The sequence below is a fragment of the Heptranchias perlo genome, chromosome 15 (assembly GCF_035084215.1).
Source record: "Heptranchias perlo isolate sHepPer1 chromosome 15, sHepPer1.hap1, whole genome shotgun sequence".
Lineage (NCBI taxonomy): Eukaryota > Metazoa > Chordata > Chondrichthyes > Hexanchiformes > Hexanchidae > Heptranchias > Heptranchias perlo.
The window spans coordinates 38,398,142-38,420,907 of NC_090339.1; the positions used below are offsets into that span (position 1 = coordinate 38,398,142).

The 22,766-nt window shown below is 40.7% G+C and overlaps 1 protein-coding gene across 6 annotated transcripts in view; it reads right to left on the reverse strand.

The window, feature by feature from the left end:
- Positions 1 to 1,727: 1,727 nt before the first annotated feature.
- LOC137333016 (synaptotagmin-like protein 2) overlaps positions 1,728 to 22,766 on the reverse strand; it is an 86,966-nt gene continuing 65,927 nt past the window's right edge. For all 6 annotated transcript variants that reach the window (XM_067997090.1, XM_067997091.1, XM_067997088.1 and 3 more), the window contains 9 exons: positions 22,174 to 22,265; positions 19,627 to 19,728; positions 17,539 to 17,708; positions 16,932 to 17,034; positions 14,480 to 14,641; positions 11,990 to 12,068; positions 9,767 to 9,866; positions 8,444 to 8,649; positions 1,728 to 4,448 (listed from right to left, as the gene is read on the reverse strand). In XM_067997090.1, the coding sequence (XP_067853191.1) occupies positions 4,303 to 4,448; positions 8,444 to 8,649; positions 9,767 to 9,866; positions 11,990 to 12,068; positions 14,480 to 14,641; positions 16,932 to 17,034; positions 17,539 to 17,708; positions 19,627 to 19,728; positions 22,174 to 22,265 (1,160 nt within the window). In that variant the 3' untranslated portion in view covers positions 1,728 to 4,302. The remainder of the gene's footprint in view (positions 4,449 to 8,443; positions 8,650 to 9,766; positions 9,867 to 11,989; positions 12,069 to 14,479; positions 14,642 to 16,931; positions 17,035 to 17,538; positions 17,709 to 19,626; positions 19,729 to 22,173; positions 22,266 to 22,766) is intronic.

Genomic DNA, 22,766 nt, shown 5'->3' on the forward strand with positions numbered 1-22,766 from the left:
GCACCCTCTCTAAGGCCTTGACATCTTTCCTAAAGTGTGGTGCCCAGAATTGAACACAATACTTCAGCTGCGGCCTAACCAGGATTTATAAAGGTTTAGCATAGCTTCCTTGCTTTTGTACTCTATGCCTCTATTAATAAAGCTCTGGATCCCATATGCTTTTTAAAACAGCCTTCTCAACTTGTCCAGCCACCTTCAAAGATTTGTGTACATGCATCCCCAGCTCTCTCTGTTCCTGCACTCCCTTTAAAATTGTACCATTTAGTTTATATTATCTCTCCTCATTCTTCCTACCAAAATGTATACACTTCTCTGCTTTAAATTTCATGTGATTTGTCTGCCCATTTCACCAGTCTGTCTATGTCCTCCTTCATATTGTTTACTACATTTCCGAGTTTCATTTCATCTGCAAACTTTGAAGTTATACCCAAGTCCAGGTCATTAATATATATCAAAAAGAGCAATGGTCCTAATACCGACCCCTGGGGAACAGCACTGTATACTTCCCTTCAGTCTGAAAAACAACCGTTCACCACCACTCTCTGCTTTCTGTCTCTTAACCATGCTGTTGCTGTTCCTTTAATCCCACAGACTTTAATTTTGCTAACAAGTCTATTATGCAGTACTTTATCTTTTGACACAACATCAACCGCACTACCCTCATCAACCCGTTCCGTTACTTCATCAAAGAACTCAATCAAGTTAGTCAAACACAACTTCCCTTTAACAAACCTGTGCTGGCTTTCATTTATTAGCCCATACTTTTGCCAATTAATTTTGTCCCGGATTATTGTCTCTAGAAGTTTCCCCATGACCGATGTTAGGCTGACTGGCCTGTAATTGCCGGGTTTATCCCTCTCCCCTTTTTTGAACAGGGGTGTGACATTTGCAATCCTCCAGTCCTCTGGCACTGTCTCCATATCTCAGGAGGATTGGAAGATTGTGGCCAGAGCCTCCGCAATTTCCACCCTTACTTCCCTCCGTAACCCAGGATGCATCCCATCTGGACCGGGTGACTTTTCTACTTTTGAGTACTGCCAATCTTTTAATTACCTCTTCTATCCATTTATATTCTATCCAATATCGCTACTACCTCCTCCTTTACAGCTACAATGGCAGCATCCACTTTTCTAGTGAAGACAGATGCGAGGTATTCATTTGGCGGCCACGCCCTCTGCCTCCACAAGATCTCATTTTTGTCCCTAATTCGTCCCATCCTTCCACTATATGTTTATAAAAGACTTTTGGGTTCCCTTTTATGATAGCCACTAACCTATTCTCATACTCTCTTATTCCCGTTTTTAGATCGCCTTTGTACTTTCTCTTTCAGCCTGCTTCTCTACTGTATTAATGAACCTTACATTTGTCATAAGCATCCTTTTCCTGTTCCATTTCAATCTCTATATCTTTAGTCATCCAGGGAGTTCTAGCTTTGGATGCCCTTCCTTTCCCCCTCGTAGGAATGTGTCTACTCTGTACCCGAATCAACTCCTCCTTGAAGGCCTTCCATCGTTCAGTTACTGTTTTGCCTACCAATTTTTGATTCCAATGCACCTGGGCAAAATCCCTTTTTAACTCACTGAAATTAGCCCTCCTCCAGTTAAGTATTTTCACATTTGAAGCTATAAAAAATTGAAAAGAAGTGTTTAGAAAAGTAAATGATGAACACTGGCAAAAGTAAAACAATTACACCATCAAGGAGCAAGTTCAATTTATTATATCATTGATAAACTTACATATGCTAATGGATTCTTCCTGGAAGTGCATGTGATTTTATGTTTTTCAAAAGTTAGTTAAGCCTGAAAAAGCTTAGAAAAAGTCAACACACAGGAAAAAAAATTGGCATATTTATTTTTTCTCCACCACCATCCAAAATTAAAAATTGTGCCCAGCTTTTCACTTCTCATTTCTTAAGTTCAATTTGAAAAAAAAAGCATCAGCAACATTAGAGTTGAATTAACCATTCAACTGTATTGCACCACAAAGCTATCCTGAATATAGGTTGAGACTAAGGGATACCCTTGTTCTAGCATATTAGTCGTAGCTAAAAATTAGATACCATAATCAGACACAGAAATATATTACAACATGTAAACATTTAAATGCAAATTGTGTCAGAAAACAGCAGCGACAAACCATTAAGTAATGGTGCAAAGTTGAACAGATTTTCTTTAACATTATAAATGAGGTGAGGGCATAAAATCTCAACTGAATTCTCTAGGGTTCACTCATGCCTTCCATGCTTAGCAAGTCAATTTTTTTTTTCCAGGGGAGGAAATTGCAGGAAAGAACAGATGTTTTTCACAAGTAAAATGTGGCCCATTTATAAATGAAGAGCAATAGATAGCTACCTTGTCTATCAACCAGAATGTTGGACCCAACATTGCTTGCTACTTGTGTTACAAATCTTTCTCCTTTGATTAGTGTGTTTGGTTAGTTCTTGATCAGGTTGCTAAATATAGCTAGTGAGGGCAGATGGGTGGGGGAAGAGAGGAATTCATAAATACTGCCATTGTGTGATAGACAAACTACATTGGCATTTCACCCATTTCAATTAGAACTTTAAATTTAAAACAATATTAGGAAAGGTTCCCAACCATCAGGTTTGGCTGACTAGATGATACTGCTTCATTGATTGTGTATCAGCATCAACACATTTAAAGCACCCAAGCAATTCACTGCTCTTTAAAAAGTAGGAAGTGCTTCAAGTTTAAATTCTGGTCATTAGATAAAGGGGTCATAATATGTACAGCAAAGGCAGTGCTGGTCCATTTTACAGGAGCACATAACTAAGCACAAGAGGCTACAATGCAACTGGAGGGGAAGCTTCAGCACTGCAAAAACTTTGTTTGCCTCCTTTCCGTTAATGTTCCTGCTATGAAACAGGGACATTCGGAATGCAGAGTGTATGCTGCAACAGATTAACACTTAGAACAATCCAAATGTTTTAAGAGTCGAGACAAGCAACCAAAAAGGAATCCAACAAAAAATAAATCCTCAATTGAACTTGATAATGAAACAGCAATTATCTAACTGAGCAATTTGGCAGCTACATTTCTGCCTATAGTAACAGCCTTATAACCCCCAAGGAGCAGCAGTTTCACTAACCCAGCCAGATGGACCTTATGACTCATGAACTGGCTATTTTTATGATCCTTTCCCATGACAGCCTTTTCCTATGGTATTATTTTCTTCTGAACAATATCAATTAGGGCATGTCTGTAAGGGAAGTAACTGTAGTATGTATAGAATTTGTGCAAAAGCTAATTTGCTAAAAGTGCTCTATTGATATTTAGAACAGTATCAGTTTAAGCGTAAGAACATGTGTTGAAGTGGCTAGTCTTCAGTAGAAACCTCTTACAACTGATAAAGAAAGGAGGTAAAAGCCTATACACTAAATAGAAGAGTCCTCTTTAACAAAATAGGTATAAGGACCACCCTCTACATTACTAATGATTCACCTGGGTCAGCAAAACCCAATCCAGCCCAGAAGCTACTTGAAGACCATTTCCCTTGTATATGTAGCATCAAACAGAGCTCTGTTCTGTATTTCTTTGGGCCTATTCATAGCCCATTCAATTGCTTAATGTTACCAGAACTGGAATTCAATGTTTCCCACTTCCATTTGCTGTCTAGTCAGAAGATGAGAACATTTTATTAAGAGTCAGGCAAAGGCTAGGTGAAAAGGCTCATTTATGCACCTGGCCTCCACTCAGTAACTGTCTGGATGGCACATTTGAAAGCAGAAGCTACTGTAATGGGAAATTATAGGCACAGGCACACATTCTTTCATTCTTTGGTATAATATGTTGGAGTGTTCCTGAAAGTGCCTTCAGCAAGACAATGTTCAGGATTGCAGAAAAAAATTATTGAAAAGCAATAACCTAGACTAATCGCCCAAGGTTTCATGCTATTACATGTCCAGTGTAACTGTGAGGCCTATAATCAGGGGAGAGGCCTACTGGTGAGACACAAAAAAAAGTGAGCAACTCTAGGAGGAAGGCTCCTGAGAAAAATACCATGGAAATGTAGGCACTTAACGACAATGTGGGATACAAGAGACTTTGTACAAAAACTAATTTTTTAAACATTTGAATTGGTTTCTTTAAAATGAATTCAAGTATGTAAAGGCAATGGATTCAGACATTTCAGAAGGTAAAATATTTAGAACAGAAAAAACATGTCTTGATTCATGTTATCAAGTCCACCAAGTGCATTATCAGTCATTGATTGACAAGTGACATTTTGGCAGTAGAGACCCTCAAAGTCTTTTTGCACAAAGTATTTTTTTAAAGTGCTATTTCATTTAAGCTTCTTGCCTCCCAGTTGAGACCGAAGTAGCAGGGAGCCTGGAATCCATTCATTGGGATTGGACATCATTTCTTTCCAGAGAGACACCTCTTCCTCTGTGGAGTCCATCCATTCTACTGGGATTCCATAACTATATCCTGCAAAACATGAGTGGTGTAGGTTGGCTCATCCCAATGACTACATACACATTTTGATTACATTTAGACAAGGGTTAGACCCATGATCAGAAACATGTCAAACAATGGGTTAAGCACAGATGAGAATGCTCTTGATTTGAGATCATGATGGCACAAGGCTACCTTGTTGAGAGGAGGCAAAACAGCACTACCACATGACTATGCAAATTGTGAATTACACTCACCTCCAACACTGAACTGTGTTCCTGGCACCACCATATTTCAAAAGAACATTAGGAGGGATAATCACAGGCAATACTGATAAGTCATATGGAATTTCTCCCTTTTTGCTTGATGCTACCCCCACTTCAGCTGCACACATACCTTTGGATCAAGTTAATATTTCTCAGCCAAAGTTTAGATACCATTGTGGACATCCATTCACATTAGTCACATGCAGTCAAGCTTTTTTTTTAAAAAAATGACTGTGCCCCATCATGATGCTACATTGACTATCAGTCATTACTCAGTTGAATTACATTAACATTTGTACAGAATCCACTGATATACCTATTTGATAGTCTATTTGAGAACACAAACACATGCAACTAAAAAAAGAACTCTGGGGAAGGGAGAGAAGAGGAGGAAAAAATCCAATAGTTATTAAAGGTTACCAACAGCCCTTCTTAAAGTATAAAATCACTTCCTATTTTTGTGACTAATTTTGTCTTTAGCCACACCAATTTGAACTAGTCAGGAACAGACGAATGGTCAGTGAGATTGGATGGAGTACAATCACTCTAGTGTCATCAACGAGCTCCCCCTTTATGGAGGACATCATGTATTTGAGGGGGTGGGAAGGCTGTCTGTCCAAACCATTACTAAAAAACAATGTTAAATTAAGAATTGATGCAACAATGTTAGGGTCTCTCTTTTGGAAATGAGTAGTTGGTAGTGGATTATAATGTGGAAGCTGGATTTCTGTTTGTGCACCTGCAGTTCTGACAAATTAGCATTCCATGCATATGCTGCCCAATCCTGAAGGGTAACTGCAGGAGTTACATTATGATTATGTAAATGTGGCTGCCTATTTATTGCAAAATCTCTAGATGGCATCAGGTTATCAACTGTGTTGAACTGGGCACAATGGGCGCTAAATTGGGCCATGTAGCGCCCGTTGTTTCGGCACCTTGGATACACACGCACGTTTCCAGCATGACGTGCGCCGGACGCCATCTGGGTACAGGAGTTAGCACAGGGGCAGATAATGAACCCTGGAATCATGTAAAGTAGGGAGAAAATGGCTTCAGTGTGCAACACTGATTTAAAGTGATAGACACTATTTTGGGACTTAACGCTCAACTCAACGCACAGTCTTAGCCCCGACCATCTGAACGTGTCTAAGAGTGCCTGGAGGACCCCCCACCAGCTCTATTTAAAGAAACCATGCAGGATTTACAGGTTAGTGGCTGGATTATTGCTTCTGGCAGCCAAGGCATTTGAAACTGTTTTTGGAGATCTCCTAGACTTGAATACTAGGACGCGGGGACATAGCCTAACATTTTGAGCCAGGAGGTGCAGGAGTGAAGTTAGGAAATGCTTCTACATGCAAAGGGTGGGAGACGTTTGGAACGGTCTTCTGCAGAAGGCAGTTGATGCTAGCTCACTTGTGAATGTTAAATCTGAAATTGATAGATTTCTGTGAACCAAGGGTATTAAGGGATATGGGGCTGAGGCAGGTATATGGAGTTAGGTCACAGGTCCACCATGATCTCATTGAATGGCAGAACAGGCTTGAGGGGCTAAATATCACTGCCACTTGCTGCCTCCTGATATGCGCCACCATCTCCTGCAAGAAAGCGGGACGTGTGTCTGGGTGATGTGCCTGTCATGGTTGAATAGCTGCCAGTGTGTGCCTGTGAGCTCTGGGTAGGCGGCTTGCAACAGCGGTAATGTGTAAGGGTGAGAGGAAGCATCTGGTTGGGAGAGTTGAGTACTGATGGAAAGAGTTTGTTGGTATGTGGGTGATGTAGTGCCTGGTGCAGTTGGTAGGAGACGCCACTTGACAGTTGACCTCACTCACCTTGACCACTCATGTCAAAGCATTGAGCTTCTTCCTGCACTGCATCCATGTTCATGATGCTGTGCGTCTAGCATTGATTTAGTCCCCTGCTGCCTCCCACTGCCTTTTGGATATTTGTCTGGAGGGCCTCTTGCCCCCCTCCCCTCTTCTGTGGATATAGAATGTCCCTCCTTCGGTCCACCTCTTGCACCAAGGTCTCTAGTGCATCAGCAGAGAACCTTGGTGCATGCACTCTCGCAGACCTGGTAGGATGTGTGATTTAGTAGTGCACAACCTTTATTCAATGTTTTAACATAACTCATCAGTGTGTAAACATAGGGATGGGACCCACATCTGTGTTTTACGTGTGCGATGTCTGATCTCTGTTCAGACTCCGTGCAGACAGAATACTTATTTTCAGCAAATAACAGGTACCAGCTACCCTTAAGAGATTTCTAAGAAACATCTCCCTTTAAGATATTGAGCTCCCCTGGTGGTGGAAAGTGCAAATTGCATTGATTCCACGTGCAAGGCCCGGAATGGAACGCTGATTGCAGGTGAGTCCTCAGGCACACCAAAACTTGCGTTCTGCCTGCGCAGGGGTCAGTGGGCGTGGGGTAATAGCGCATCATGCTACCCATGCCCAAAAACGGCCCTTATCCAAATTTCCCCCCCCCCCCCCCCAATAATTCTCAGTTCCATCAAGCAATGTTTAAAAAAACAGGAGCCGCAGTACTGACATACATCATTTTTTTTAAGAACGTGCATAGTGACTATGCGCAGGAAAAGGAACTGTAAACAGGCTTTTATTGGGAAGGAGTTGTCACCACAAAAAAAGTTAGTCAATACAGTAAGTGTCACATGCAGTATGGGCTTACTTGCATTGGCAATACAGCATTTTCTACAATGATAGCATAACCCTTTCCAACTGCCTGTTTAACATTTAGACTTAGATAAGCGAAGTTTCCTCCAGGTTATTGTTGGTAGAAATGAAGGAGTTTTTCTTCTCCCCTGAAAGCATCTGTGCGCCCCTAGCCTCAATTCTACCAACCTCTTTGGCTGCTACCTCAGACTCAACACAGAAGTTCAACCCTTTGGCTGCTGCTTGATCCTGAGCTGAGCTTCCTCCCCCACATCGGAACAGTTAAAAAACTGTTTTTCTCCCCCTATTCACCTACAAAACATTGGCCACTTCCATGCTTACCTCTTCCCCGCAGTTGAAGACCTAATTTCTCCAATGCTCTCCTTGCTGCCCTCCCCACCTCCATAAATTACAAGTCATTTAGAACACCATGGCCTGTGTTTTCTTCTGCACAATGTCCCATGCAACTATTTCTCTGGTTCCCTATGCTCCAGTGAATTACAGATCATGGTCCTTATTTTCGAATCCTTCCACGGCCTTGTCCCACCCAGTCTCCTCCAGCCATGTCCCCACATGCATCCTCTTCTCCAATATACATTACTCATTATCCACACACTGCTCCACCATCAGTGGCCATTCCCACAACCCCACTGCTGTCTGGAGCTTCAATCCTAAATTCCTCTGCCTTGCCACCTCTTCCCATGCTTTTAAAAGCTTCCTAAAAAAAATTCTCAATCTATTCATGGGTCAGTGATAAACTTTTTGATCCTCCGTGTAAAGCACCCTGAGAATTTTTTCTTTTTATGAGGAGGGCTAAAGAAATGCAAATCACTGGCGATCTAGCAGGGCACCAACAAATGCCATCCAGATATACCCACGATCATATCTTGCCTGACCATCATTTCACTTTAGTTCCTTTATAGGCATTATTGACAGGAGACGGTCATCTCCCCACACCAACTAAACTGAATGGCAGGAACAGCACTGGTCATTCAGTGTCTATAGCCAGGTCTACCATCTTGCCATGGAGAATTACAAATCGTAAAAGAAAATTACACTTAGAAGAAAGACAAACAAAAATGATACATTTACCTGTGCCGAAGCCCAGCCGGAGTCCACCCAGAAAGTGATTGGTCAGTTTTTCATGGTCCCATACTGTCAGCTCAACACAGGCCTCCTTAAGATCCTCTGTTCTGAAGCCATCATACACAATGGTGTGATTATAAATAGGGTTGGTGTCCTTCTTCACAATCCGAGTCTTCTGGTAGCTCTTCTTACTTGTGTCAGGAAGCACATAACTGAAGGAAAAACAGTGAAGACAGTTAAAGCATTTTAAACAAATATAGTACAACTTAATATGAAAATTCCAGACCACAAACTCAAGCCTGCACATTCCCACTTTTGTGCAACACAGAATATAGAAAGGGCAGGATAAATAAAATACATTTTACCCAGGATAAAGGGCTTGTTGAAACAAGTCACTGTCTGCACAAGCATTTAACAAATCTTCCACTTGTTCATATTATATCTATTATGCATCTGCAATGACTCACATGCATGCAAGCTCACGGTAAGAACCCCCTAAAATGTACAGTTTGGTAACATTGATACAGAAGGTATACAACAAGCAATTTACAATGTAGACTGTAAACTGGATTAAATTAGGTGTGGGGAGGAAAGTGTATTTTATGTAAATAGAGTGAAGCATTATTCATTATCTCAATGAAGAGAGAAATGGTTTGGGATTTTCTTTCATTTCCATTCACCAAACAGAAATTGTCACTTGACTCTGGTCACAACTTGCTTCCTAATGCATATGTTACTCATTGGTTCCTTTGACGTTGGCATATAAGTTACATCTGTCACACACCCGGTGCAGTTTTCCCAGCAGAAAAAGAACAATAATTGCGGGGGGCAGGGAGGGGGAGAGTTACAGTTGCAGAAAGACAATATTTGAAATTTCATTCAAGACTGCACTGTCCCTAAATCACTACGGGTCTGAACAGCACCAAAGACTTCACCTGCCCCATTAGTTTGAAAGCCAGAAGCCTATTCTATTTCTCCCCATCCCCCCACACCCAAGAGACTGTTGCAAAGCTCACCTGGTCAAGTTTAGCCATAATTTTCCAGTTTAGATAGCTTTTATAAAATAAAATGGACACAAATATAATTTGGGTACCAAGATTTTATGACAGAAGATGCAATCTAAAAACACAGCAGAAATTCTCAAAGTTTGATTTGTTTTCTCCTTTCTCAAATAGACACTGGTTTATGAAAGACAAGAAATGCTTTGAAAGACAATGAAAAAAATCTTTTCCCTCCAAAAACTTATGGTTAATCTCTTTGTGGTTTGAAAATGAAGTAGGTGTATGAATTGTATGTATCATAATAAATTAGACATAACCATTAATGTACCATTTCACAAATGAATCCACTCCAGATGATCGAAGCTGGGGCAAGTCCTTGGCATTTTTCATCCAGATGTGTACCTCTCCAGTAGGTGGATCCCCGGTGCCTTAATAAATTATATAAAAACTCAGATGCATCCTTTCAATACTAAATATTTCTAATTTGTAAAACAATGCTGTAAATTAAAATTACAAGGTGGAATTGTTTCTCCCATTTTGTAGTTGATCAGGATTAAATCCAACTCAATTCACCACAACAGGAGTCTGGGCAAAAAGAATGCTCTTAAAAGATCACCACACCACTACCATACATCCTACTATGTACAGGAAAGGAAAGTGGGCACCAGACCTGATGGCCCTCATACCTCTTCTCCACCCAGGATGTGTAGTAGACACCTAACCTGTACCTCAAGTGCATTGCACAGGCAGAAGCAGTACTGAATTAATTACCACTGTGTGGCAGTATACTGATCAGCTGACTTTGAAGCCTTCAATTACTGCTTCGCCAGAAAGATGTCTCCCACTCATTTCAAACTCGGAAATGGCAAACACAGTGTGGCAGCCAGGTAAACTGTTTAGAGACATCACAAAAGAGCCTCTGGGTCATCGGTCACTCAAATCTGCCCATTGCAGTTGGAATATAAGTGTTCATTTGATTAAGTATTACTTTCTTAACCTAGTAGTTGAGAAATATTGGTCGCATTTGTCCCACTTAGGTTGAACCAAATGCTTCCAACAGTAGCTGTGGAAAAAGGGTCTCTCTCCCCATCACAGGTTCAAGTTCCAAGATTATCATGTCATTTGCAGTCACTTGCCTTTGCTCAGGAACATTTTCATTAGTTTATAGAAAACTATTTGACAGGGACTCGTAGATTACGGTCATAAATGTCTATCCCCTCCACTTCCCACGACTTTTACCATAAAGAAAAATCCTCAATGGGATTAGAGGTCAAAAATGTTCAAACTAATTTTGAAACAATTTTTTATTTAAAAATAGAAATGGGGAAAATTCCATTTGGCACAATAATTGTGCCCTTTTTGATTGATCTCAACTCTACTACACCTCCACTTTCTCAACCTATCTCTCTACAAACTTTCTCCATAAGCTGCCTTCTTATCTCAATTGTACTATTTGCTTCAAAAGGTCTTTCAACTAACTTGCTCTATGCACCTAGTACCCATAGTGCAAAATGTTCAGTCTAAATTCCCTAAATAATCATTATTTTTAAATTATGTCCTCTAGTTTCAGAATCCTTTCCCTGGATTAACTATCAATCACCATAAGATTCAAGCCACCTTCATGTCTCTCCTCTCTCCCATAAGAACAAACCAAATTTCATTAACCTGTCCTTATAAGACTCAGTCTACGATAGCAACAATTAGGATGATATCAGGTTCCAGCAAAGTTCCTTTCTGAATCATACCTCCCAACATTCATTCAACCTGGTTGTTCAGGCCAGCATTAGGTACACATGGTTCCAGTTTGTACAGAACAAGATCTTTAATTGCACGAGTTCAGTCTTCTTCCATACTGAGCTATACAATCTGTTACCTTCTCACCACCATTCCTCTATTGAATTATGAATCCACTGAAGGAAGTTCAACAAGTGTACATATGCATTCAATAGCTATTTGTGGTTACTCCAATGAAAGTGTAAAGGTGGTCTTTATATTACATTTGCTAGCCAAGAGTAATCATTGGGTTAGAGGGATTCCTGCTTACTAACAATATGATAAAATGGGGGGTAGGGAGGTTCTTGTCCGGTATTGTTGCATGCAAGAAAAATCTGGAGGGGTGAGAAAAGTTGCAGAAAATGGAGGTGAAGGTTGCCAGATGCTATCAACATTTTCTATTTTACAAATGGAAGTATGTGATAAAAAAATGCCTAGTAGCTGCATATTGAAGGACTGCGATCATAGATTGCTGGACAATAGGTTTAGGTTTCTGGCTACTGTCCACTACACAACTGAATCACTGAAGCAGCATTGAGCAGCAGCTGCTCATTTTTCCCCACAAGTGAGCCAGTAAGAGACAGGGAAAGTAGAGAAATTAAAGAAAGCTATACCCATCATCCCCTGTGGAGGTTTAAAATAATATTGATAAATCTCTTACCAGCCATCTTAGCAAGGGGGACCCAAATTTAGTACAGGAGAGAAAATAACTGGAATTTGTATACTCTTTGCTGGTCATACTTTGAAGCATCTTTGAAAGATAGATTGATTTTTTTACCTAAAGCGCCTGGTGGTATGTATTTGATGGCAAGGTTTATTTCCCCTCTGTGGTCTATTCCAACTCCCACTGCAGGAATCTGCAAAAGAAAGTCAAAAGTGTTGCAACCTGTACAAAAAGTGATTAGTCTAGTCATAAGTTTTCTCATTTGATAATCACTGGGAAAAATAGTTACTCACAGAATAGAATCCTTATCCTGATGAATATGCAGGAAAAGAGTTAGCACTATCAATGTAGAACTAACGATTGAGCATTCCCTCGTATTTCTCCTACCCCAATCAAAATATTCACTGGTCTGTTGCTTTGATTTTAAAAAAGAAACATTCTCATGAAAAAGTATCACTACAGTAAATGGAGAAATGTGCAACATGTCCTTGCCTGTGCCTTCTAAATAGTAATGAATGTAGTTCATTTCAGAACTTTAAAAAAACACATCTATATATTAAAAGTCTTACATCCATACATACCTAGTCTACAAATGTTTACTTTGTATTGTCAAGTAAGACAATTGCTCCCCCCCCCCTCCCCGCAACGGGTAAATTCCTATATCCACATTTAGAATGGGAAATGCTTATGTAAACTTGTCACTCTAATTACACCCTTCTATAGCACCTCAATTTGATGACTCCAAGCACCTCAGGGTGTGTATTGCAGAGAAACTCCTAAGCTTCAGTCAACTCTAATTCTCTTTCCCAAATTATCAGACCTTTTACTATTTAACTATAAGTAGTTAAAAATAAGTATATAAAAATAAGGACAAAATATACAACTTTAAAATGGGGACTGAATATTATATACCTATTTCTTATTAAAAATTTTTACCATGGCACACCCATATCTAATTATCGCCCGCTCTCTAATCTTGCTTCACCTGAAGGCTACATGATGCCACAGGCGATTGACTAATTGTAATAGTTTGTGTCGCAGTATGCACCATTCTGGGGCTGCTATGAAGCAGTTTTTGGAGCGGATTGTTCCAGAAACTAAAGTTCTCCAACACCTGCCTTCAAAAGAAAAGTCCATGCAACAATGCACGTTTACAGAGTACTTCTAATGCTTTTCAAACCAACAGACCAGCACAAGGTCCACAACTTGGCAGAAAAGCTGGTTATATGGCAGCAGCAACCATCAAAATGTTAAATGATTGAGGTTTGCCTAATGCCAATTATAAAAACAGAAAGAAATCCAAAAGCTTCATAAGGCTTGAAGAAAGCACAACACCCAATGAAATTAAATTTTGTATTTTGATTAAAATTATTTTAAACTTCACTTTTTTTTAAAAAAAAAGTAAAATGTGAAAATCTAGCTTATAATGTCATTTTCCCACTACAGGTACCATAACTTCCCCTTCTTGTATTGGGTCCTGGGAAGCTACCATTGCTGGCAGTATAGGGATAATTTCCAACTTCACCACCTGGATGGTGACCCAACGGAATGGATTGGCTGCCCGTTGTAGAATCCGCCCAATTTTCGTTCCAAGGAAATCAATGGATTGAGAATCAGGCAAGTTCTATAAAGGGTGGGCAATCTGCTGTGTTGGGTTACTACCCAGGTGTTGTACTCTAAAATTACTCCCTGTAGTTACAATGTAGGACTTTAGCCAAGACACTTTAAAGAACATTACTATATGGCACTGGGTGGAAGGTAGTACTTGAAGTACTCTTTCGCCTCTCCATATATTCATTAAAACATTTAATTGGTTCGATGTGTGAGGAAAAAAACCCAATTTAGATCATCAAGACTGTTCTTCCCACAAAACATGCATAATCTATTCCATCATACACTCCAATCCAACACACAATCTCCTGAGGAAGGTCATACAAATTTTCTCCCTCCTCCCCCCACCCCCCAAAAAAAAGTTAAGTCAAGAAAAGCTCTACAATATCTAACATTACATATTCCTGGCCAGTTGCCTTTCTTGGCATGACATTGTATTGATTTCTGCAGTTCAGCAACAATCTCCATCTGCACTTATCCTTACAATCCCCAATTCCAATCCTTAGGACAGTCTCTTCCTTCACCCCTAGACTGTGCTGTGAAAAAAGGTAGCAAAGTGAATGGAATATCTGAAAGCCACTTTTGGATGATTTTGCCTTATCTAAATTCCAGGGAAACAGAATTTTCCAAAATGGTAATGTCACCAAAATGGCAATTAATAAAATACAAAAGTGATCCAAGGTTTTAGGGCTGAAGTGGTGGGAAGAAAAAGGTGACCTGTATCTGCATAGTACTGTATAAGGCACGGTGGCAGGGGTGGGGGGGGGGGGGGGGCGGGGAGGGGAGAGAAATACTATGCAACACAGAAGCTTGATTTTCAATATGGTAGGTTCTGCAATTTGGATTTTACAAAATTTCTGCAATTTTGACCATAGGAATTGAACAACCTCATCATTGCCACTTGTGATCCCAAGAACCTTTTTTCTAAAAGGCTACAGTAGGGATAGGCAATAGGATTACAGTCAGGTTTACACAGTTTAATAAATTACTTACCCTCGATTTTAGAAGATACCAGTTCAGTTCTCGATTACTCCAGTCCCAGCTGGCCAAGTCCACATCCACCTCTCCCAGAAAACTATTCCGGCCCAGAGAGTCATTGTGCCAGACAGACAGATTGAGTTTTTGGATCAGGAGAACAGACTTCTCAATTTTATACTGTGGGGAAAAAAAGTAAATTACCTGAATAGATAGTTGTGTAAAATCAAATTATTTGCCTGGTAGATTGCAGATGTGGTGAATTAAAGCACTAACTTTTCTCAGCATCTTGGCCAATATGCACCCCTCAACCAATACCACCAGAAACCAAATTAACTGGTTATTAATTCCATTGCTATTTGTGGGTCCTTGTTGTGCACAAATTCACTGCCAGGTTTGCCTACAAACAGGGACTACATTTCAAAAATAATTCACTAACTGTGAAACATTTTGGGATATCCCAAAGACTTGAAATGCGCTATGTAAATGCGAGACTTTTTCTTGTTTTATCCTTGCCATCTAGATACAATTCTAGCTCAGATTGATGGGATAAAAGTCTCCTCTCTGTCAGCTGTAAGACTGCCAAGTGAAATCAGAGACGAATTTTCAACCCTGTGCCTAGAAAGCTAGAGTGCACAGCATAAAATTGTCTAATTTGGTATATTTAGCACACAATTGGAAATCTCATGCAGAGGACGTATCAGGACCTCTGGTGAGAGAAATGGAATGGTGACATTAATGCAGTGTGAAGCAATTTGAGGTTAAGGTTGACGTTTATTGATAGGAGGGCAACTTAGATGAAGCTTTACTCCATCTAACTAATACTAAACCTCGGACACAATCTTATTGAGATGAAGGTAACCCTGCAACCCATTTGATCTTTTCCTACCAACTCTATTATCTTTCCATAGCAGCATCTGGCTATTTCCAGCATCAATTCCTCCATCCTTCGTAGCAAGCAGCTAGTTGGTGTACCTAACCAGAGTGTGTTCGATCTAGCAGGGCATTTAACATGTGCTGCACCTGATCTGGAAATGCTTGATGCAAAGGATGTTCCACTCCCCAGCACTGGCAATACTGACATGTCATCCAGGAGGATCCCAGGCAGATAAATCTCCTAACTGACCTGCTGCAGGCAGGGCAGCGAAAGAATGTATTCAGGTGGCCTATCTGTGTCCTCAGACTCAGAATCAGCACAGGTGTTTGAAGATTCTTCCAAAGAGCTATATATGCTTGTCAGTTAAACCTCATCTGAAGGCACAAAAAAAAAATCTTCTGACCAAATGTGTATTTAAGGCAGTCAGCCTCCAGGAAATGATCAAAAAGAGTGAGATTGCTAAACCACAAACAAAGGACTGTGCCATTTTTTTTTAAAAAGGGATATCAGATACATCACATTTTTAAAATCAAAGTTAGTGAGACTTGGCAGGTCAGGTGTATTGTAAATTAAACTTATTGTGGTATAAATTAATCTATTGATAGCATTTTGCACTCCATCCAATTTTCTTTTCCATTGACTATAACAGAAAAGAAAAAAAAAAATGGGGAGGGGTGTAAAAACAGGCTGCTGAATGGCTCTCACCTGTTTGCGTCACCGCCCAGGGCTAATTTATACCCCATAGACTTCAACTCTCAGCGTTCAGAGTAGTACATACCTACAGAAAGCCTACAATTCCATCCCCTGGAGAGAAGTGCAAGCTGTAAGGAAGGTTGGGATGTTTACACAGTGATAGGCAGACAAAAGGGAATGTGGAGAAGAATGGAAAAATCAGTCCCAGAAGAGTAGGGACATTGTAGCTGGGGATTTCTAAAATGGGAAAGTGGGGAGGGGGGTGTGGAAATGGATGAGTGAGAAACAAAGAGAGAGAGAGAGACAGACAGACAGAAGGAGATGAAAAAAAACAGAACACATTTCACATCTAAATGAATTACTTTTGAAGTGATATCTATGTTATGTAGGCAAACATTGGGGCCAATTTGCAGACAGCACAGTCCCACAAATAGCAAAAGGAGGAGATCATTGAACCTATTTTTTCTGATGTTGGCAAAGGGAAGAATGTGGCTGTGAGAACTCTCTGCTCTTCTTCAAATAGATCCTTGGGATCTTTAATGTTCACCTAAACAGGCAGGCTTGGTTTAATGTTTCATCTGAAAGACGGCATCTATGACAACACAGCACTTCCTCGGTACTGTTCTAAAGTGTCAACTTAGATTTTGTGCTCACGTCCTGCAGTGGGAAAGACGACTGTAACAAAAGCTATATGCAAATATAATACTGTTATGCACTAGTAAATAAGTACACTAACGAGCATCACCAGTGACTGCTACGGGCTTGGCATGTGAGGAACTATCTTCTGGCAAGTCTAGTCTATCACAGGAGCACATGAGGTTTCTAGCCATTTTATATTTGGGTGTTGAAAGCGGTCTATTCTCTAATTAATGCAAAGGAGGGCAAATGCAGTCATCGAACCTTTAATATTTCATTGTAGAGTGGTTTAATGTTTCTCCTCTTGACAGAAGTCTTCCTCTTGCCCATACGTGCCTTGTCTGGAAGCAGGTAGGTCTTAACATACCTGAAATTACCCAAAACAGTATCTTTCAGCTGTTTGATCTATAATGCAACGTAGCTTTTCAAATTCTGGTCAGAATGTTACCACTTTCTTTCTTCCCCCTTCTCCCCCACATTAGTGGTATATAATAGCACAAATGACTCAGATAAGACTAGGAAGGTCACAGGTTCAATCTCAGTCTTTGCCAAGTAAAGTGGTCTAAGCTAGGTGGCAGTAAGGAACACTCCTGTGCTAGGGAGGAGAAAAAGGGGCGAATAAAGTCATCAGGGGGCACCCACTGCTAATTACTATTCAGTGATTCTTGTACATGTGTGGATGTCAAGCAGGGATAGGATTAGGTTCTTCAAAGTTGAATATCCCAAGGCTCTAGCATTACACATGAAAAATAGCCACTCAGGTAACGTATTTTACTTTAAAGACACTATATAAATGCAAGTTGCAAGAAACAACAGGAAAAATGCCAGTTTCTAAAAAGACAAAAAGCCTGAAGAATTGAAGTCTACTTACGCATCAGTTCGACCCTTCCTCTCATCCACTATTGCCAGGTCCTTGCACTGGCTCACATAAATCTGGAACTCCTTATTCTTCTCGCTGTAATCCAAAGCAAACTGAACTGACCCCTGGGTGTCAATACTTCCAAAGTCACCACTGTAGACACTCATGATGCTTCCGCTCACCTGAAAGTGCCATTAATCTACAGTTATTTCTGCTGAACCCATTATACCACCATTAAGATTGACAAATATATCTGCGCAGGTACAAGAGGTGGCTATAATAATCATAGTTACATGGAATTTGTACAAAGGGAAGAGGAAACCCTCATTTCTGTATCCAAGTATAGTTATTCCATGAATCAGTGAAATTCTTCTCAGAATAATCTGGGTCAAAATCCTGGAACTCCCTTCCTAACAGCACTGTGGGAGAACCTTCACCACACGGACTGCAGTGGTTCAAGGCGGCGGCTCGCCACCACCTTCTCGAGAGCAATTAGGGATGGGCAATAAATGCCGGCCTTGCCAGCGACGCCCACATCCCATGAATGAATTTTTTAAAAACCACAAAAATAAACTTAGGATGCATGTTCCAGTTTCTTTACTTTACATAATCATACATGCCCACCTAGAAAATAAGCAAAAGGTGACACAGCGCACAAAAAGCTGATAACTCAAGAATAGGCCTGACATCCAAGAACAAGTAGTCATACAGTTATACCTTAAGCAGTAGGTACTCACAACGTTCCTTCACTTGTATTGCAGGAAAAATAACAAATTCATGACAGCCTAAAAAGGCAATCCAAACACTGAAGGCACAAAATGGGTGGTGCATTTCTAAGGGGGAGGAGGCAAGTCCAGGAGGCATGCTCCGGGGAAAAATTTTGAATTTTTGCATTAAATATGATCGAGAGATTCCTTGCAGAAATTCAATACCCGTCCTCCACGTCTCCAATATAGAGAAGCAGCATTCCATGTCATTAGCGCTGGAAGTAGGTGAAGAGGAAGAACGGGGTCTGGTGCATTAGCCACTGGACTCAGGAGAAATTGGATGGTGGGGGTAGACAAGTTGGGGTTGGGGTGGGGTGGGGTCGGTGGCCTGTTTGCACTCATTTGTCAAGAGACATTGACAAGCTGACTGGACCCCAAAACACTTAACATGAGACATTAATGTTTGGCATGTATGCATAGCAGTCCACAGACCAGTTTAACAGTGGGTTCTTGTATACATAACAGGTATGCTTGTATATTTAACAGGTTTGACTGGTCAATAATTACTACAACTATTAAGAAACTACATACTACTTATTACAATTATGTGGTGATCAATGTTCACGCTGAGGACTTACCGAAAAATGGCAACATAAATCCCTCCAAAAGTTAACTAGTGGCCTATGGAAGTACTTCACCCAGGGTACCCCACCTTCTTTAGGGAGGGGAGTTTGTTGCTTGGGAAGTTTGAAATGACTCACAGCTGGATTTGGGCAGACAGCGGCATCATTTCACCAGCTATGTAAAGCAAGGAAGCTTTCTAGCTTCTGCTCTGCATAAAATTCTTATCCACAAAGATACTACCCCCTTCCCTATGCACATGGTCCTTCTTGCCTCCAACTGCACCCACGGGCTGGAATTTGCAGATGGGTTTGTTTATGTTCCACCCTGGGAAAAATGGGACAGTCTCAAGCAAATGCCCATTTGTGAGTACCTTAGAAAGAGGCAGCTATGTTGGTTGAGCCCTGTGGTCCAAACATCTGTGTTTTTAAACAGTTGTTTTTCAGCCAGTGGCAATACTAAACTCCAGGTCTACCTGAACCACTGAGTACTTGGCCGCTGACTAGTTCTCCCACTGCCTTTAGAAGATGCCAACTACCAACATCCAAAAATATGTGGCAAAGAGTACAGGTCATGGGCAGCTGGCAAGACAAACAGAAGCACTGGGGAGCGCAGCCAATACAATTAGCAGTATCACTGGGCAGAACATCAGATCCCCATTGGTCAGTTGTATAACAGTGCACATATAGATGTGCTGGAGTAATTATACGCAACATCCCAACAAACACAGGTATGGAAAGATTGTGTGTGGTACTTATAGATAAATTCATACCGAAGACACAGATGCCATATCAGAGGAATGGCTGGCATCACTAGCAGTCTTCCTATGCCATCCAAAGTTGAAGCTGACCTCCGAAGCAGAATCAGATTCACTCTGACAAAACAAGACCAGTTGAATAAAGCAGTTCAATATCCTTCAGCATAGAATCACATGATATTGTTAACTTTCTCCCTGGCCACTATCTGAGGCAGAATCAGACCATTCGCAACCTTGGCGTCCTTTCTGACCTAGAGATGAGCTTCCGACCACAGATTCGCTCCATCACCAAGGCCGCCTACTTCCAGCTCCATAACATTGCCCGACTCTGCCCCTGCCTCAGCTCATCTGCTGCTGAAACCCTCATCCATACATTTGTTACCTCCAGACTCGACTATTCCAATGCTCTCCTGACGGCCTCCCATCTTCCACCCTCCATAAACTTGAGCTCATCCAAAACTCTGCTGCCGTATCCTAACTTGCACCAAATCCCATTCACCCATTACCCCTGTTCTCACTGACCTACATTGGCTCCCGGTCCGGGAATGCCTGATTTTAAAATGCTCATCTTTGTTGTCAAATCCCTCCATGGCCTCACCCCTCCTCATCTCTAATCTCCTCCAGAGATCTCTGCGTTCCTCCTATTCTTGCCTCTCGCGTATCCCCCCCACCCCGATTTTAACCCCTCCACCATGGACAGCCGGGCCTTCAGATCCCCAAGCTCTGGAATTCCCTCCCTAAACCTCTCCCCCTCCTTTAAGACTCTCCTTAAAATCTACCTCTTTGACCAAGCTTTTGGTCACTTGTCTTAATGTCTCTTTATGTGGCTCGGTGTCAAATTTTGTTTGAAAACACTCCTGTGAAGCGGCTTGGGGTGTTTTACGACATTAAAAAAGTGCTATATAAATGCAAGTTGTTGTTGTTGATGCCTCCACCATAAGTCAGAAGCAAAATAATTTAACACTCCTGATTCTCTCTTCCTTCTCCTCACCCAATTATTTAAAGGATTTCTAAAATTCTTGCTGCTCACAATAGTAATTTGTCATTTTTCTGACAAGACATATCTAGAGTTCCAAATTTCCTTTTAGACAGACACAGAAGTTTTAGGACAAGCTATTTCTGGTGTAACTATAGCTCCTTTTATACAATGGGAGACCTATGAGAGAATCACCAACTTCCAACACAATGGTCTGACTCAGCCAGCTGTGACCTGAAGATAAACTAGATTCATTAAGGCTGGCCACTAGGAAGATCTAGTGATTACCTTTGAGTTGCGGCCAACTGCACGAGGCTTGAATTAGGAACCAACCGTGCTAGCATAGGTCTCCATAATATAAAAGCAGCTCAAATTGTAAATCAAAATACTTCACACAATGAATTGTTTTGTAATGTAAGGAAATGCAGCAGCCATACCCCACAAATAGTCATGAAATGAACAATCAGCCAATTGGTTTTTGGTGGTTTGGTCAAGGGTGGAATATTAGCCAGTATATAAGGTGAACTTCCTGCTCAAATAATGCCTTGGGATCGTTAACATCCACCTTAGTAGGTAGATGGAAATCTTGGTTTAGTGTCTCACTTGTAGAACAGTCATGTTGGAAATGAGAGACAGGCATTAAAAGAACCTCCTCAGCAATGGGAGCAGTACTTAAGTCTTGGACAGAAAGGCTTTAAAGATAGCTGTTGAGAAGAAAAGCAGTTTTTAGCATGAGAGAGGGTATTGGAGGTAGCTTCAGTAATGGAGGAAGCATATGTATACAGTAAATTTTAACTATCAATAACCAAAAATTATTGTGGGCTAAGTGTTAGGTGACATGGACAGTGAAAGGGTTAATATGTATTTTAAAGAACAGCAGACACTGAACAATAGAATTTTATGCATTTGCTTTCTCTACTGGAATGCTATAGCTGGCCTCCCAAGACACACACCTGCATGCTTACCATACCCCAGACTTTGAAAAAAACCCATTCTTGCTACAATGTAGTAGTGTAGGACTTAAATGAAGCTGGTTTGGCGACCTTAAATAGGAAGTATGGGAAACAGCATTGTGAGATTAAGTCATCTTCGCCCATATCAATCAATAGTATAATTTTACCCATTGATCATGTAGTTTAGAGTGGTAGTTCTATGCCTTATAAGCATATTTAGATTAGTGATTTGTAGTCAAGAAAGGTACATAAATCAGTGAATTGTACCAGGAGTTTGGATTTGACCCGGGACGATTTAGCTCATGAGTTGTATACTCAATAGTCCTCGTCTACCCGAATCAGGTTCGCTTGATTTGTAAGTACTTCACCTTATTTGGAGGATTAAACTTTGAATAAGTGAGACTTTGCTTGTGAGTGCATTGTCTTACCATCATTGAATGAACTCACATAAATATAACTAGCTAGCTAACATAAGGATTGGGGTTCATAGATTTTTCTTAAAGTCGCTAAAATTTATTCCCATTATTATGCAGCAGCTCGACATTTTTTTTTGGAATTAATTCCATTCATCTAGTTTATGCAACCAGCTCTCACGTCAATGCACATTTCTTACTCACGATTCTGTTCCATTACCTCAGATATCAGCATAGGAACAGACTTGCTCAGCTCCTTCAACCTTGCATGCTCCAAAGCTGGTGCATGTATTACAGGTGGCTTGTCATCAGCTGGAAAAACAGATAGTGGCATTAAAAAAACTTTGGACATCAAGCAAGTAGCATTTAGCTGCAAACACAGTCATGTGTGCAGTGATGCTCGGTACACAAGAACTTCCACTGCACTTCAAAACCACATTTAAATTTAACCTTGTACATAACCCTAACCAAGTCATTAAGGGGCCAGTTTAAAAAAAGGCTAGATAGCAATTCACTCAGCCATGGTTTAGCATCGTCTTATCCCTACCCTACAAATAATTTTTTAAAACACAAGGCTGACATTAGAGGTGCAGGAGGAGGGGAGAACTGACTGGCTGAAATCACAAGCAACAAAACAGGAGAGCTGAATGTAACAGTTAAAGTGCCTGCTTATGTCAATGACTATCCATACTGATGTTAAGTGCTTCTTTACTCTGAAGGCTCAGTAACTCCTCCCAACTAGCACTCAGTTATTATCTGTATTAATGTTAATATGTTTCCCTTCTACTGTTGATCTCAGTAACCCTCCTCAGC